The sequence below is a fragment of the Rhopalosiphum padi genome, chromosome 3 (genome assembly GCF_020882245.1).
Source record: "Rhopalosiphum padi isolate XX-2018 chromosome 3, ASM2088224v1, whole genome shotgun sequence".
NCBI lineage: Eukaryota > Metazoa > Arthropoda > Insecta > Hemiptera > Aphididae > Rhopalosiphum > Rhopalosiphum padi.
In genome coordinates this window covers 52,665,016-52,683,236 of record NC_083599.1, presented here as the reverse complement: position 1 = coordinate 52,683,236, position 18,221 = coordinate 52,665,016, and the positions used below count along the sequence as shown (strand labels likewise).

Here is an 18,221-nt window from a genome sequence, read left to right as displayed (position 1 = left end):
GATAGGGTCGTAGTTACGCAAGCGAGAAATAATATTTTAACTTTCAGCATTTTCAACACATTTTTATCTTCCAAACTAATAATAATACAAAAACAACACTAATAAATTATTAGTTTTTATAAACTCCCGTATTGCGATCCGCATTGATATCGCTTCTCATTGCTTGTCCTATGCATGCAACCTTGTTGTGTGCACATGAAACGACCTGTGATAATAATACTATTATAGTATTATAGTAATGAAGAATTTTAAATATTAAAAAAAAGTAAATATATATGTATCCTTTTGTAATAGTAGTTTACTTACGTTTTTTATTTCAATGGCTTTTTAAGTCCTATTATATACGATTAGGTACATATATCTACTTTGCTAAGTAGGTAGGTACCTAATAGTAAAGCGATTAACGCTACAGGTGACTAAACGAAATAATAAAAATCATGTTAATAGATCTGCTATACCCACAGTAACATAAATTAAAAAAATTTAAAAGGCTCTTAAAAAACAATACCTGCAAATTTACATATTATCATGTTACTTAATCTTCATCGAGACGAGTCACGGTGTTCTATCAATTTATAAAACACAAGTGCATCATATTGCGTAATGACGTATTTTCCATTTCAGTTATTTTCGTTTCAAATATTATCATAATTTAATCGCTAAAGGCTTATACGCTTTTGTGTGTGCGTTTATACTATTATTGTTCAACATCTGCAGAAAGCAGGTAAATGCATCTAAAAATCGATGTATGTAGACATTGTAGACTATAAAATATAGTAGGTATAATTTATATAAACAGGTGTATTACTATATTATAAGCTGGGAAATATAAAAACTTAAAAGTACTTGCTTAGCTAATGCCCGCAAGGTCGGCTCTAAGAATGAAATAAAAGGATAAAGTTATTATGTTAGAAAAATATATTGCTTTGCTGCTTAGTACCTTTCATATTTTCATATGCTGGTGCCTGGTTCGTCCTATATTTAGGTATGGGACGATGATTTGATCTCCTAAAGGAAATAGCTAACTACACCGTGACTAATACACTAAATTCAGAATAGATTTTTTGCCTTAATGGGATTTATCCTAAATATCACGTACTTTCTAAGTGAGTAAAGAACTTACAGTTACAATGTAAGTTCTTGACCTGGTTTATTTAGAGGAAAGACGTTAGATTTTCCGATTTTCGGTACTCATTTTACATAATATGGGTATTGTTAAGTGGCCCGATAATGCCCTATACATATTTTAGAACAACACTATAATCATCCGAATGCCAAATAGAATCAGATCACACGAATTATTTTTTATTAAGCTTCTGAGACAAACCAACGTTTCAAAATATGCACCTTTAACTAGCATGATGTGACTATATATCCGTTTATCATTTGCATAGATCAACCGCATTTTACCACTTTAAATTTCTCTATTAATTATATTTTGTCATATGTATGTAAATAATTGTTATTATAGCCGAAAGTCGTTCAACATTTAAAAAAAATTAATATATTGCGTGGAACATATTTTCTCAAATTCGATCGGCTGCAAATCCGAGCGCGTTTGTGCCTGTCTGTATTGACATGCAAGATTGATATGATTTCTCCACCGTTTTGTAATACGACTTACAATGACGACTCTATTATTATATTATACGCTCGACTTGCGCCACTACGTATTTTATGATGCTCGCTGATGTAGGCAGGTAATACCTACCTACCTATCCGGCAATCATTTGAACGCGATTATGTTGAAAGTTGGATTTTTTTCCTACGCCCGTAAAATTCTACCATATCCACGCAGTCCATAAATCGTATGAGGAAAAAAATATTGCACTCAATTTTACTGCCGAGTATTATTGTAGGTAGGATAGGCAAGCATTAAATTATATAATATTATTACACGTCTTATAAGGATGACTACTATATCAGCGTTGTTATAGCATAAAACGATTAGGATATGAAGTATAAATACTAGCTGAAGGTACCATATAATATTCTACGGTTTCAAACGTCTTAAAAGTTATTATATTTTATAGACTTGATTTATCTAATCGATTTTTGTTATTTATCTAATCGATTTTTGTTCGGCTACATTTACTAAAGAGTAAAGGTACCTAAAAGTGTTAGCGTCATACAATCATTCGTTGTTATTAAAAAATAATACGGTTGAAAAAACTAGATTTTTCTTGTTGTACAGATCATAAACCGATAATTGTATTATTATAACTACTATAACGGTCAATAGTTATGTTTTTATTAAATTTTACCATTTTTTTTATAAATATAGTAATTATTATTTACCTTTACTTAATGTTAATCTCATTTACTAGATCAGTGGATTTTGTTTATATACGCATGTCGCATGTGCCTATATATATCTGTATAGTGTACATAGACTTAAGAGTTAAGATACCTATACTTAGATAAAATATAATAATAATAATATAATAGTAGGTATATAGTGTGCGTATATATAATACAATTCAAAAATTAATTAAATCAATGTCAAGAAAGAGTTATAAATTATAATAATTAATAATAACCCATAACAATTATGATATAATATAATTATTATATTATTATGAACCTTATAAATAATTATAATATTTGGTTCGAAAAATAAAATTGTCATATCCGCTTGTATAAATATTTTCTTGATTTGGGTAAATTAGGCTACAACTCGTTTGCACACTTTTTAAAATGTCCCGTTTAAAACATGAAATTTGTTTATGCAAAAAATATTACATAACTACATAAGTAATCACTCGTATGACCTTATGTGCATATAACGTATTATTTTATTTTAAATCCGAAATCGTTTACTTAACTGTATAATAGGTACTACTCATGTTTAAAAAAAATATTTCTGCGCGTCAGTAATATTTTGTTTTTTAGAAAACACCTAATATAAACATACTTTAATACGCACGTGAAAAAATCTCCAAAATTGATGTACACATTCTCACATTTTAAATTTTCAATTGCAACTTATTATTAAAGAAATTAATATCGAATTTTGAAAATATGCTCATAATTCAATCTTTTATGTTTTCTTCGATGTAAAATTGCATGTTTTTATTGTACAAATTTCATTTAGTCAAATTTTAGTTTCATGAAATATAAAATAATAATTCATTCGAGGGAGTTTAAAAATAATATGCCGAGGTAGTTAAATGGATTTAATATTACACTTTGTCATATTCATCACCATAAGATTACCTGCATATTTTGAAAATGTAATAGCTATTGGTCCACCTGGCGGATTATATTTCTCGGATTATATTTTTTTATCATAATATTATGTAGGTATTTTTACCAAATTCAAATTTTAACCAAAGTCTGTAAGCTGTAAAACCAAATGATGAACATCTAAGAAAAACGAATGAAGCTAAACAATTTTCATATCTAACCATTTTAATAATGAAAATGTATTTTTCAAAACGATGCGCAAACGAGTTGTAAAAATGTGGCGATATAAGTTGTAATTTTAATAAATTTATAAAAACTAGTGCCGCCCGTAATAACAAATTTCATGCCAGTCAAACAGTATTTAAATCATTTTTAGTGAAAAATAACACCTGTCACCTATTACCTGAACCGTACTTCCAATACTAACGTTTATTATTTTGAGCCATAATAGATATAATATAAGGTAATCTAGCATTGAATGATGATTTCAGTATTGTTTTCGTCATTGTTTTATAACTTTTAGTCATTTACGATTTGCATGTATTACGCGCGTAGTATACAACATAATATTATACAGTACCACTATAATATGATGACATTGCAGAATTACATGATGGATAATTATTTTTTTTTAATTTGTTTCCAGGTTTGATATCGTTGATGCTGATTGGCATTTCCGCGCTTGTTCTGGGTACGCTAATTGCCGTGTTCGATCCATTTCAATTAATACTCAAATGGGTAAGTGACGGTAGTCCGTAGCTATAGGCGACGGTCAGAGGATATTTTATTTTAAGGACTTTACGATTGTATATAGTTTTAAGTAAAACAATACAGTATAATATATAGTCACACGTTCTATTTAAAAAAAAATTTACCGTTTATCAAACGTACTAAATCGCCGGTCCCTGTATTATGAAATAAAATTAAAAATTATTATTCTTATATAGTGTTATTCAATTCGTAATGTGTTCGCTGCACAGAGCTGTCGCTCTCTCAGTACATGTACGGGTCTTCAGTAGGCCGGTAGTATTCTTAACTTTGGTAGTAGAATTATATTTACGTCGATTATAGGTACACGGTAAAAATAAAAAAGTCTGCCTATTTTTCTATATCAATATTTCTCCGAAAGCATAAATGAAACGATTAAACAGCAGCGCACGTTATGATGTGCTCAACAGGTATTTAATAGATGTATACAATAGGGTATAAGGGTATATGTGTAACACATATATTGATACTTGTCAGCTTGCACTCTTGGTGTATCGTGAATGATACATGTAGATTTGGACGTAGAATTTAATTTATGACTGAATTCTGACCATTTTTTATCAGTAGCGTACTTATCGGGACTTAAAGCAATTTAATAGGTATTCCATATATTTGAGCATATTTTAAAGACTTTTCAACAACTAAGGTTGTATTTATATTATTTGTGATATATTTTTTATGTTTAGTATTCAGTGGTCGGCAACCGGCGGCTCGCGCCGCCGTATTATACGCTCCGCTTTAAATTTTAGGACGACAGCATTTTTTTAAATTAATTTCATTATTTAAAAGTTTTAGACAGTATTTTTTTTTCATAGTAAATAATTTAAGAATGTAAAATTTTTATTTTTATCCGGCCCGCGAGCTCTTTTTAATTCATGAATGTGGCCCGAGAGTCCAAAAAGGACTGGTTTAGATATGTACATATATGCCTATTTTAAATTTGTATTTCTCATGAAACACTAACAAATAAAAACCACTCTTTTTCATGATGATTGTTAATCAGATAACTTTTTTGAAAAAGTATACCTAAAAATGAGCATATTTTTTGAGTTATTTAACTTTCTGTACTAACGTTAATGTCAACGATGGCTTAAAACCTATGGGGTGCTATTATGATTTAAGAATTTTAGCAATTAATATATTAATTTAACTATTAATAACTTATAATTTATAAAAATAAACAATAGGTGATTTAATATTATTTTATTTTACATATTATATTAGTTGACAATTTTTTCAACTCATTTTTAAAGACTATTAACTCCTTGGCAATATATTTAATTCAGAAACTAATCATTAAAAATTATTTACTTAACAATTTACAGTAAAAAAAAAGGTTGGTTCTCATTTAAAAAATATAAGTTTGGATCTCCACTGTATACTTTTTAAATGACATACAAAATCTAAATAATTGAAAAAATGATGCTTAAGCATACAACTTAATAATTCCAAAATATGAATTTTGAATCCAAAATTCGAATAAATTAATTGTTAAAAAAAATGGGGGTATAGCATATACTTAGTTAATCACTACACAGTAGATTTATATATTATACGATACGCATCTGTGTACTCGTATTATACTCTTACGTATACTTTAGGATCTACGACATGTCGATGTTGTATTTATAGTAGAACATTTTAATGATTTTATCGAATATTCTGATGATCAGAAATTGTATGAAAGGTACCCAAACGCGTTCTCAATTTCACATACAATCGACTGCAGATAAAACGCGTCTTGTCATATTTTTTTTTAAGGTCAAACTAATCTCCAAATCGACTATATTATTATTTCATAAATGATATTATAATGATCCCCATAGCTTAGTATACAATATATATAGAAGCGAACCGAGAATCATATTATAATATTTAGGCACAAATAATGCATTTTGTTCAGCCAATTTGAAAATTAATCTATGCTGTGAGTCACGTAAATAGTTAAATAGAAAAACCCCCTACTTCCACTTCCGTCGAAATAGTTAAATAGATATGAACCTATATGCCTCCGTCGTCGTTGAGTCAAACATGTTTTTATTATTTTTTAACAATATTTCTTGCGGCACATCCGGGGATAACAGCGATGACCACGACCGCGACCGTGAACACGTAGGCAATACCTGTTCTCCAGCCACTTACTTATTCACCGGGGTTATCCCAATGCGTTGTTCGACGGTCCGCGTCATAATATGGGTATAGGTGTCTATGCGATAGCAGTTATTATAAGTGGTACGAAGTAAAACAAAATTAAATAATAATAGTATTAATAGCCTTTTTTAACGTAGTTTTTGTTGTTGTGATATAGATGTTATTCGCATTGTATGGGTAGGTACTTATTATTTTGCGATTTGTTTTGAAGTCGATCGCAAATGATTCGGGTCATAATAAAATCATAAATGCAGAGGAATAATAAAATATGTATAATTTATAGCAACCTATAATAATACTCTTCAACCACTGATGTTTTCAGTACCTACAAACAAGAAGTAACTCGTTTTCAGGTCAAAAAATTAATTGCTACGAGGCTATGACGTAGGCAGTTCTACTCTCTACTATTATACGGACCGTAAACCTGAAAATCTAACATATATACATATACGTCAAGAAAAAAAAAATAGATTCTTCATTTCAGAATCGCACCTAGATGTGCATAATTGTTTATATTCTATTTTGTATTTACTTATACATAATACAAAATAACATTAATAACAATAATCGAGTTTCCGCGTGCTTAATATATTCATAATCATCGTTTATTATGAATGTGTTGTTACTTATTTATAATATTCTTATAACTAATCACGAATGCCAGTGAATTTTCATGTTGATAATGTTTTGTTTAAATAACTAAAATAATATAGTGCTATATGACATTACTCTTTCTCGTGTGGAGTAGGCATACCTTCTACTATGACGGCAAAAAAAAAGTTAATGCGTTTATAAATAACCGAATGTTATTACTTTTTAATTTTTACTACAGAATGGTTTTTTCAATAAAATGAACATATCTTTTTATTATTCTATTAGCATTCGTGTTTTTATACATTTATACCACTGATGCATATAAGATGGTGTGATTAAAATATATAAATACAAATTATAGAATATTAAATGGAATAATAACTTATATGTATATTTATTTAAAATTAAATAGTATATATTATATTAAGTTCGAAATTTGTTATAGTGAAAATAAGTTATAATTTGCGATAATTCAGTGTATTTTGTAGTTGGGGGTAAGTATTGTGCAAACGGTTCACCCCTATGAGGCGATAACACAAGGAAAAAAAAAGTGTATTTTGTAGCATAATGTTCGTTCTTGTATAATATTCAATTTTAGTCGATAGCAAAATGACAACTGCTTAAAATAACAATTTCATTCACGATTTCAAAAAATAGAAAAATTATATATTTTTAGTTTTTACCGATTCTCTGAATAATATCAACTTCTTTGTTTATTCGTTAAGCTAGACATCGTTTCAATACGAATATAATATTGTTCGACCTTCGATAATATTAATCCTGAATCATAGTATTGTTTTCATTGTGGCAACGAGAATATTCCGATACCTCCTAATATCTACATATTTACTTTTTTTATTTTTTACGGTAGGAATCGATAATAAATTTGATATTTAACAAATTTGTCAATAATCTGATACAATCCGATAATTTGTCCATATTGTCTAAATATATTGATTGATGAATAACGAACTCGAGAAAATATTAATGTATTATCATTGGAATTGTTTTTTTTTTTAGAAACTCGTAATGAGCAAAGGTGATGAAACGTTCGAGATGTGGAAAACACCAGAAGCAGAAGTTTATCTAAAAGTATACATATTCAACATAACAAACCGTGAAGATTTCTTGTCCGGGAGAGACGAAAAATTGCGGTTTCAAGAAGTCGGTCCATATGTCTACAGGTATGTTTTGAATGTTAAATTTATGTGAGAAACGTTTATTACAAATTGTAATTATTTAATTTTATATTAACTAATTAATGAATTTATATTTAAAATTGTGAACTCGTGGGCCCCCACACGAACACGTTCAGTGGGGTCCATTATCTTCTTGATGAATAAATGAAAATAAATAACATATATCGACTTTAGGAGTAGGTATAGTGAGCGTATAGCATAAGAAATACTATAATATATTATGTTTGTAATGAAACTTGCAGAAATTCAGAAAATAAATTAAAATAATAATATATTAGATTTATTATGATGCTTATGCGATGTTAAAATTAGTCTAACTTACTCATATAAAAACAAATCAATAATAGTATTATAATTTATAATAATTTTGTTAATTAGTTAAATTAATAAATTAACCTATTATTCATTTCAATAAAAATTCAAATACCAATCGGTTGCACCGTTGCACGCCATATTTTAGTTTTCAATAATACAATAATTTTTTAATATAGTTTCTCATTTTTTTTTTTTTTTTTTGTGTACATTAATAATTAATTACAATAATAAAATTAACAAATAATAGCGAATTTATATGTTTTTGAATAATAAATTTTGAATAATCGTTTGCATACTTATTACATTTTTTTGCATATTCCATATTTTTTTATGCATATTTTTATAATTTATAAATTATAATATATAAGTACGTACATATTTTGATATTTTAGCAACTTTCAAACCCTAATATTATAAATAATTCATAAAATATCTTTGGTAACAGAAGCTGCAGAGTACTGACACGTCTTTCAGCTCAGAATTATTTTTTATATGCAATGATTTATCACTGAATTAAATGTTAAGTTAACACATAAATTACATGTCACCAGTCTCTATGACTATTGACGAAGTATACACTCGAAATCTACTATACAGCGGAGTGAATTCTACTTTTAATTAACATAAAGTAAATTTTGTGTTTCATTTATTGTTATTCACATTTCGTATGGAGTTTTAGACTACTAATAAATTATGTTAACGTAGTAAATTTCTATACATTTTGTTAGTGATGAATTTTACTTAAAAAAAAAAGGAACTGAAAACGATGTTAAATTTAAAAACCAAATGAAAACTAATAGGTACTCGGATGTTTGTCGTATAAAATACGGAGAACTAATTTTAAGATAACCATTGACAATGACATAGTAGGTTCAGCTGATGATTTAAAATTTAAACAGTTACTAAATAATACAATTATACATATTATATAGTAATAAACCGTACTTCTTGCATTTTGTTTAATGGATATTTATACACATTGATAACTTATCCAAAAAATCTTTACCTGTAGGTAGAATATACGAGTTTAGTGTGTTTGATTTATTATATTTTATTTGCGAATAGAAATTTTTTTAATTTTAAAAATGAATCATTAATTTAAACTTTAAAATTACCATAAACCTATATGTATAAACTTTTAATACAATTCGTTTTATTAATTGTTTTGGATAGAAATTGACAAGTTCTTACTAAATACTTATTTTAGACATAAATAAATACATTTTGATTTTCAAAAGGTTTTTATTCGACATTTTGGGTCTAATCAAATAACAGTACCTTATAATAATAATATATTATTATAATAATTTATTAAAATGTTTATATTATGTTTTCTGATATCTTTTATTTATGAATCTTATAGATTTTGAAAAAATGTACATTTTATTTACTTTATTTGTATATTTATTTTAACTTCAGCCGTTTCTTAACTTGGTGGCAATGAATGTCAAAACGACAATGTTATTCAACACACATTTTTATGTGTATCGCTAACGGGCAACGATTTATACTTGAAACCTGAACAATTGATTAAGATCAAAACTATTGATATACATACTACACACAATCAATGTAAATATAGCGAGAGTACGATCGGCATTATATGCGGTATTTACCTACTACGAATAGATATATTACATAATATTGATATTTTTTTTTTACTTTTATAAACACTTTGTTATTAATCCAAACAATTAAAATGTATTAAATACATATATTATGTTATTAAAATATAATTACATTTACCTATTTATTTTAGCTTACAATATTTCATTGTTTCGTGCTTGAGGAAATAAGTAATTCTACCTTACAAATTGATACGTCACTCATGCAGTTATATAACTTTAAAATCAGTAGGTACGCCTACCTCAGAAGAAAAAAAAATTATTATAATAAAAAAAAACAAAGATGAAAAATAAAAACAGGAAAATAATATACAGCGTATAATTTTTACTCATTTTGCATTAAACGTTAATTATTATAATATATCAAAACTCGTCGTTATTATTAACTATTTTCAGAAAATATATTATTTTAATCGCAAAACCGTTTACAATTGGTATAAAATGTGTACTATTTTATTGATGATCAGCGTATGGTAAATAAGCTATATAATGTCTATTGCTAAAAACTATTCATGATAATATGGCATTAACCATATCGAAACATGCGGATAATACATGTGTTCATATAATATTCAAGGGCGTCATTTCAGTTGTTTGATAAGTTCACCAAATTAATAGCAGGCCTTAATAAAACATTAACCAGGGCAATTCACTCAAGTCGCATTTTACTAGTATTTATTTAAAACAAACAAGTATAGTATCGTATGAGGTGTATTTTAAATTTTAAATTACCAACTACTATATCAAAAACTACAAAAATCTACTATCAAATATTCTATGATATTTATAATGTTTTTTATTATTATTATTATTTATTCAATATTATTCGTGAGTTCATGATATTATAACATTGGAGTCAATATAGACTGAATAGTTTTTATTTTACTTTCAATTAAAATAGATAAAATATTAAAAATAAATTTTAACTATTATGGTTATAATTTCTATAGAAATCAATATTATGAAGATAATAGTAAAAATAAAAAAATAGGTACCAGATGTCCAGATGGTACCCATTTAAATGACGAATTAATAATGGACAGAATATACGTATTTAGTATCTATACACATTATTTCGCACGATATAAAAAATATTGTTTTGATTGTACCCAGATACGTGTCATAATTTTAAAATTTTAATTCATCTATATAAGTCTATTTTAAAAATGTAATATTAACTGCTGGTTTTAAATAATAGACCAATAAACTAATTGCTAATGAACAACACAAACAATAATAATTACGATTTAAGTTTATGAAAATAATAGATAAAAATGTTATAATATTTCCTATTTTAAAACGTAATGATTATTTGTAATTTAATAGAATAGTTCAGCGTATTGGATTTTAACATATATCATAATTTTGGTCAGTAAAAATTTAGGTCCGCGATCGTATACCTTGCAAACAAACACCGTAAACGATGCCTCTGGTAATACTGGTAAATAATATGTACAACTACGTAGGTGTGCGATAAAGTAGGGCCATCGACTCATATTTTTCAACTTTAGAACATTTTATCTCCTTTACTTAAAAAAAAAATAAAAAATGTTATTACGGTGCGTAACTAAGTGTTTTATATTATCACACGCAAATGCTATAAAAGGATTAATTCATCGATGCAGCAGTGATGAAATAAATATATATATATAAACATTATAATACATACACATATAAAAACTTAAATATCTATACATTCGTGTGTTGTGTATCAGTGAATTTAAAATACATACAATAATACGCAAATGATGTACGGATAACATCTTTGTTGAGAACGATTAGCATTGAGTCCTGATAGAGTCGATATAGGTTATATTTAAAAACAAATTTAATGAGATACCTACGTCCTACATATTATTATATTATAATATATTATATTATAAACTATACCTATTTGAACCATTTATTTGCGAAACGATGATTAAAAAAATAATTATTGTAAAATTATTTGAAACAGATATCATCATAAATGATTGAATGCGTTCAAAATCCATTCACGTTTATTAATTATAACATGTAAACGAACAAATAATCTAACAGAAATAATTTGTGTTTAGTGCACTCCGGGAAATAATTTTAAGCTTTATCAAATCGGGCGAATAAAAATTAATTCAATATTCGTTTAGAGGTCTAATTTAAATTTTGCTTGTCGTCTAATCGTGTTGCATCATTATTTATACATTTATTATTATATTATACTACATAAACTAAAATATGTTAATTGATTTTACATTTTTAGCTTAATATTTAGATAGTATTTTATTATTTTCAGCAATATCATAAATATGTAACAGTTTTTTTTTCCTCAGTATGATATACAATGACGATGTCGTCTAATATTTTTAAATTTAAAATTAAATCATCAAACAATATATTAAATGAGTATTAAATTAAAATATACTCCAAGTATTGTACAAAGCCAAATGTAACTCTAATACGAAAATAAAATGATTTTTCCAATATAAGCTTTATTTTAGTATTTAGTCACAGAATTTCCTATTTTTTTTTTCGGTTCGTTAAAAAAATAAAATATTGAACACTGCAAGTCCTAAAATACTAAAAGTTGATAATAATTTAATTTGAATAAATATTTTATTTAAGTTAGGTGTATATTGCAAGTCATAATATTAAGAAATAAGTATGTTATCTATGTATACTTACGTCTTACATATAGATAAAAAAATTCTTAGTTGTTGAAAAATGTAAACTTGTTTAAAAAATTGTTGTTTGGACTTTGGAATAACTTTTTACAATGGTAAAATAATGAGTTGATGCATAAACATAGCTAGGCAATATACCGACTTACCTTAAATTTTAATAGTAGGTAATATAAAAATAATTTTTAGATAATTCAAATTGAATTCATATTTCTTAGATTCTTTCAAAAAATGTTCTATTTTGTCTTTTTGTCTTCTTCAGATTGATACATCGAACGTTCTTTTTAAATTTACACTACCTATTAATTCTATGGATGAGATCTTTTATAAAAAAAAATATTATTTTCAATCTATTCTCCTTAACATAAATGCATAATAAGCTAATAAGATAAAATATATACAGTACTCTACACCCCCACCCCAAAAAAAAATTATCATATCATATTACTTTCGGCTCCATCCACTGATAGAATCCAATCGGCTTAAAATAGAATTGCAATTTATTGCTAGTAACACAGTGCTTGTATAATATTATATACTCGATACAATTAATATTTGGATACCATAAATGCCGTATTTAGTATTTTTATTTCACTATATTTCGACGCAAAACGGGGAAAAAAAATAAGTACATAAATGCAATGCAATCAATACCAATACAGACTATAACCTATTATCGACTGCTTCTCTTACGAAATGTATAAGTGTAATTTATTGTTTATAGAATTACATATTTACGTTTACGTACAGATAATATATTATTAGAATTATGTGAGTATAGTTGACTGTTGAGTTCAGAATTTAAGATTTTTATTATTTAATCGAAACCTGTACGTGAAATCGTGAATTTGAAAAGGTTTAAAAACATTGTTTTCACGAATCTGCAAGTCGTTTCGGGATGTTCAGTCACGAAGACTTTATTTGTAATCTATAATATCTGCATTTACCGCAAGGGACGTGGGATTTTATTTCCTTCGAAATCTCGGAGCATAATAAATAATAATATATGAAAAAGTGTAAAACGCACATTAATGTCTGTGGGTAATAAAATTTGCTTAACTGTATAAGAGAGCATTTACATAGCGTTGAATTTCAATTGCAAATTTAATTAATACACTACGCGGGGCCCGCAATCGTACGTATGTGGTGTGTATAAGCGCGTCTTCGTAATAATAATATACTGGTCTTGAAAAAATACACACTTAAGAATAAACCGAGCAAATGTAATAGTCTAAGATTATATTTTAATGATACACGGTGTAAGTAATATAATAATTATAGAGCGTATTTATCGTATTTATGTATAAATAATATTTAATATTTCACAATTTTACAATCTAATATAATTATACCTAGCACCGTGCGGTGCTCCTTCGCAAACAATATATACTAATAATTATTATCGAGTACCTATGTACTATCTGTTATGCGCGTATTGTTTATTACTATTATAATTTAAAAACCGTATAGATTCGTCTCGTGTGAATACGGATGCGTAAAATCACATCGCGGTGTAGGTATAAGCCGTATAATAAACTTAATGAGAATGTTCACCGCCCGGCCGGGAAAGATTAAAAACGAATAAAGTTAAAAAAAATAAAACCATTACCTACAGTAACTTGACATGATTACATAACATTATTTTTTTAAATTACAATACTTATTTCGTTTTATGCGCAGATTACGAATATTCGTACTTATATAGGAAAAGCTACTTAGAAGTTATATAACCCGATAGGTATATGAACTTGTGCATGTTTACAGGGGTTTTGCATCGCGAAGGCAAACCAGAATGATTAAAACGCCAAAGCGGACGGTAGTACATTTTTTTCAAACGTAACACATATTCGAACTCTTAGTCCATTAACTTGTATAATAATAACTTATCCGCAGTAGTTGTGTAACATTCGGACGCGGCGTTGGTTAGTGGGGCCGATGATCGTGAAACGTCAAAAATATACCTCAGGCGGTAATCGAATTCAGGGACGCATCACGGAGTTTTAATTTGACGTAACAAAGCGTCTGAATATTAATAGCTACTGTGGTGTATACTCGAGCAAATGTTCGAAATAAATTGACAAATTGAAAAAAAATCGGTCTCTTGAGATGATCGTTTAAGATTTGTACACAAAAAATCAATTAGGAGAACTCTGTACACTGTGAGATATACCTGTGCATTACTCATTCTCTTTGTGTATTAAGATATATTGTGCAATTTAATAAATTCCAGAAATTACAAACTGCGTTTTTCGGTTAGGATATTACTAGCTTTAGGTTGACTAATTACCTGAATAATCAAGTGTGTTTAAGTCATGAATTTCAATAAGTAATAACATTATATTATATTAAATATTAAATACAGGAGTTTATAATGTTTTTTCTTATACAATTATCCTATTAGTTCTTAATACTTTATTACATTATTATTATAGTTTTTAATTTATGATTTATTATTATAAACTTAATATATTAATTTCAATTTAGTAAATATTTTTTCCTGTAACATAAATTTGATGCAAATATTAAAATTAATAATTTTAAATAAATTGATGTATAAATATGTTTATAATAAAATAAAATAGTATTCACGATAAATATTTCAGGACTGGAAGTACCTATGTACCCCGAGTTTAAAAATAAAAGGTGATTTTTACCATTTTTCGGTTGAAATAGTTTATTTCATTATTTTGAGGTGATTGTTAGTCGTTCACAAGAAGAAACAATTAACATTAGTAGAGATAATGATGTTTGGCTATAGTAGCTATAGTTGCATAAATAAGAGAGGGAACGTGCCTAATTGTGCTGTTCCCTTGCGAGACCTGGAGTAATACAAAGTTATTCTTTTAATAATTTACACTAAACTATTAATTTTTTTTTTAAATTATTCAAACATTATTTTTTAAAAATGTATTAAATAATTTTAGTAAGATGAATGAACCCCCTAGGTATATCTCACTATATAATGCCTAGATAAGGAGGGCCCGTTGAAAATGTCGCTTCCGATCCAACATTTAAGTTAACCACTGAGCAGCTACCATAATATTATTTAAATATATATTTTGGCGATTTAAATACATATAATCTAAGTTAAGTAATAAGTATTTTTATCCGTCATATTTTGGATATCGATATTGATTATTAAATACATCTAAGCAAATTTCATGATATTGTTGGCTAACACTACAGAGTTGATAAAAAAGAATTTCTGCAGAGCAAGAGTCCTTTTTTAATTTAATATCATACACTTGGCATAGTATAATGTAGTTTATAAGATATTTCTGGTATAAAAATGTTTTTATTATTATACAGTATGCTTTAATATGAAGTTATTAGAAAAGAGATGCTTGAGGTATAATAAAAAAAACTCAACAAATGCAACTAATTTTACCTTTAAATTTTGAACTTGTTCTTGGAAAGATTTTATCACGCAGCAATATTCGGTTTGAAATACTATTATTAACCTATATGGCTATATAGGTTTAGGCGTTATACTTTACTTACCTGCAGTTTTTCTAACCATTCTTAATAATTATTTATGCCGTTAATACTTAGTAAATTACTTGTTTTCGTCGGCACGAGTGTTTTAGTATACAATTGCCTTGTAAGTTGTAGCAACTGAAATCGTATGTTATAAATTGTGTTGGCATGATTTTCAATGTATAAAATATTAAATAATATGTAATTTAAAAGTTTTTTTGCAGTAAATCAGTAATTTAATGATAGTAAAAAAAAACCAATAAAAACCAGTGGAAAATATTATATTTTTATTTCAACAGATTGTAATTGTGAATAATTTTGTTTCGCATTAATTTTCGTATAATTCTTTATTTTAGCATTGCACAAAATTGTCGAATATTAGACATTTTATACATAGTCATATATGTATTATCTGGTTACAATGCTACATGACGTGTGTAATAGACCTTCTATTTTGTCTAAATAATATTGGAAAAAATTTAAGTTGGTTAACATTTTTTACTCAAAATAATTTTTTTGTGATTCTAACAAATTTTGTAATACATACCTAGGTATATTTAGTATCAGTATTAACATTTTGTCTTGAGCGTCAAAACAATAAATAATAATTGTAGTGTTTTTTGTTTATTGAAAATCCTAGACAGATAATTTATGTAAATACTTTTTGAGCGTTTCATATATTCATACTTCCATCAATCATTCAACTCGGTATGTATAGTTTTTGTTCAAGGGAGAGGCTAGTCAAAGAATATTATAATATATTATAGTCAGGCGTATGAGGATAAACGCTATGATACACATTATTATACGCGATTTTATCATAGTTCATGAATATTATTTTAGTTATAATAGTTAAAGCATTTGAGGTGCTGATATGTATGGGTATACCGCAGGCGTGTTTAATCTCTGACAAATGAAATATGGTCGTGTTTTTTTTTTTTAATCGTAACTATTCATAATGTAACATATCAATCAACCAAATTGAGTGTAAGGCCGTGTAAGTTATTTATACTCCGGAGAACATCATAAAGACGTAGGTACCTACACTAAATTGATTTTCTATACGTTACCGTAAAAAATAATTATCATATATATTCATTATGAATAACGTAGATAAAAACATATCCACCTCTATATCCTCAAAAAAATAAATAAATAAATAAACATTACGAAAAATGTAATAGATTTTATTTTTATATACGTACGAGTAAACTGCAAAAATGATCGTTCTTTATGTGTCGATATTCTTATAAACACTGTTGGTGTCAATAGATACAATAGTTAATAGAACATAATTTTTGATTTGTTTTGCGATGATACGTATTTCCCTACAAAATGTACACATCAAGTTTTAAAAAATTCCTAAACATTTTATCGTACACTTAATTTCTGTTTAATATAATTTTTCAAACGTCATACCTATCATATACCTTTACACATTTAAGGTACCCATTTTAGGTTAATAATCTTGTGATATAACAATTTTTTTTTTAAATTAAGTCCTCTATACAGTTGCATCTTTTATATTTAGAGTTTCAGATTTTTCACTGATATCGTGGTATATACTGTGAAGATAATATATTTAAGACGCTAAAAATGAATTTCAGACATTTTAATGTCTCATAACACCACTTTACTAAACAATAGTAAATCATAGTATTTCACCATTACAATAGGCGAATATTACATTTTGATTTTTAATAATAGTTATACTTAATGTATATAGTGATCATGTAACTCAATATACATGCAGTATATTAATTATTTGAAACAATACAATGCATAACTTTAAAACGGAATTTATTTATCGAGATTCCCTAGTCTAGTATTTAGGTACCTGTTGCTAATCAAATAGCTATACTATGTGTGCCTTATTTGATGGCATTTGTAACGGTTCATTTTGTAATATATGTACCAATTTGATATTTTAATAAAAATATTTGAATATTTTCAGGGAAAATTCGGAACACAAAAACGTAACGTTTAACAATAACGATACGCTGACGATGACGCCTGTATTTCCGTTGACATGGGTGCCGGAACTGAATACTGGCAGAGAAGACGACGTGTTGATATTACCAAACATAGCCCTCCTGGTAAGTTATCGCGTATAAGAAAACATTTTTAACGACGCTGATCCATCACCTATATAATACCGCTGTAGTCATAATAAATCATACTCGAATACGGACACAGATACCGGTCAAAATATATGTTTAGTGATCGATTGCCACCATATGTCATTACGC

General features: G+C 27.1%; 1 protein-coding gene across 2 annotated transcripts in view; it reads left to right on the top strand.

The window, feature by feature from the left end:
- LOC132924142 (scavenger receptor class B member 1-like) overlaps window positions 1-18,221 on the top strand; it is a 78,975-nt gene that overhangs the window by 50,124 nt on the left and 10,630 nt on the right. For both annotated transcript variants that reach the window (XM_060988266.1, XM_060988267.1), the window contains exons 2-4: window positions 3,833-3,924; window positions 7,720-7,883; window positions 17,927-18,068. In XM_060988266.1, the coding sequence (XP_060844249.1) occupies window positions 3,833-3,924; window positions 7,720-7,883; window positions 17,927-18,068 (398 nt within the window). The remainder of the gene's footprint in view (window positions 1-3,832; window positions 3,925-7,719; window positions 7,884-17,926; window positions 18,069-18,221) is intronic.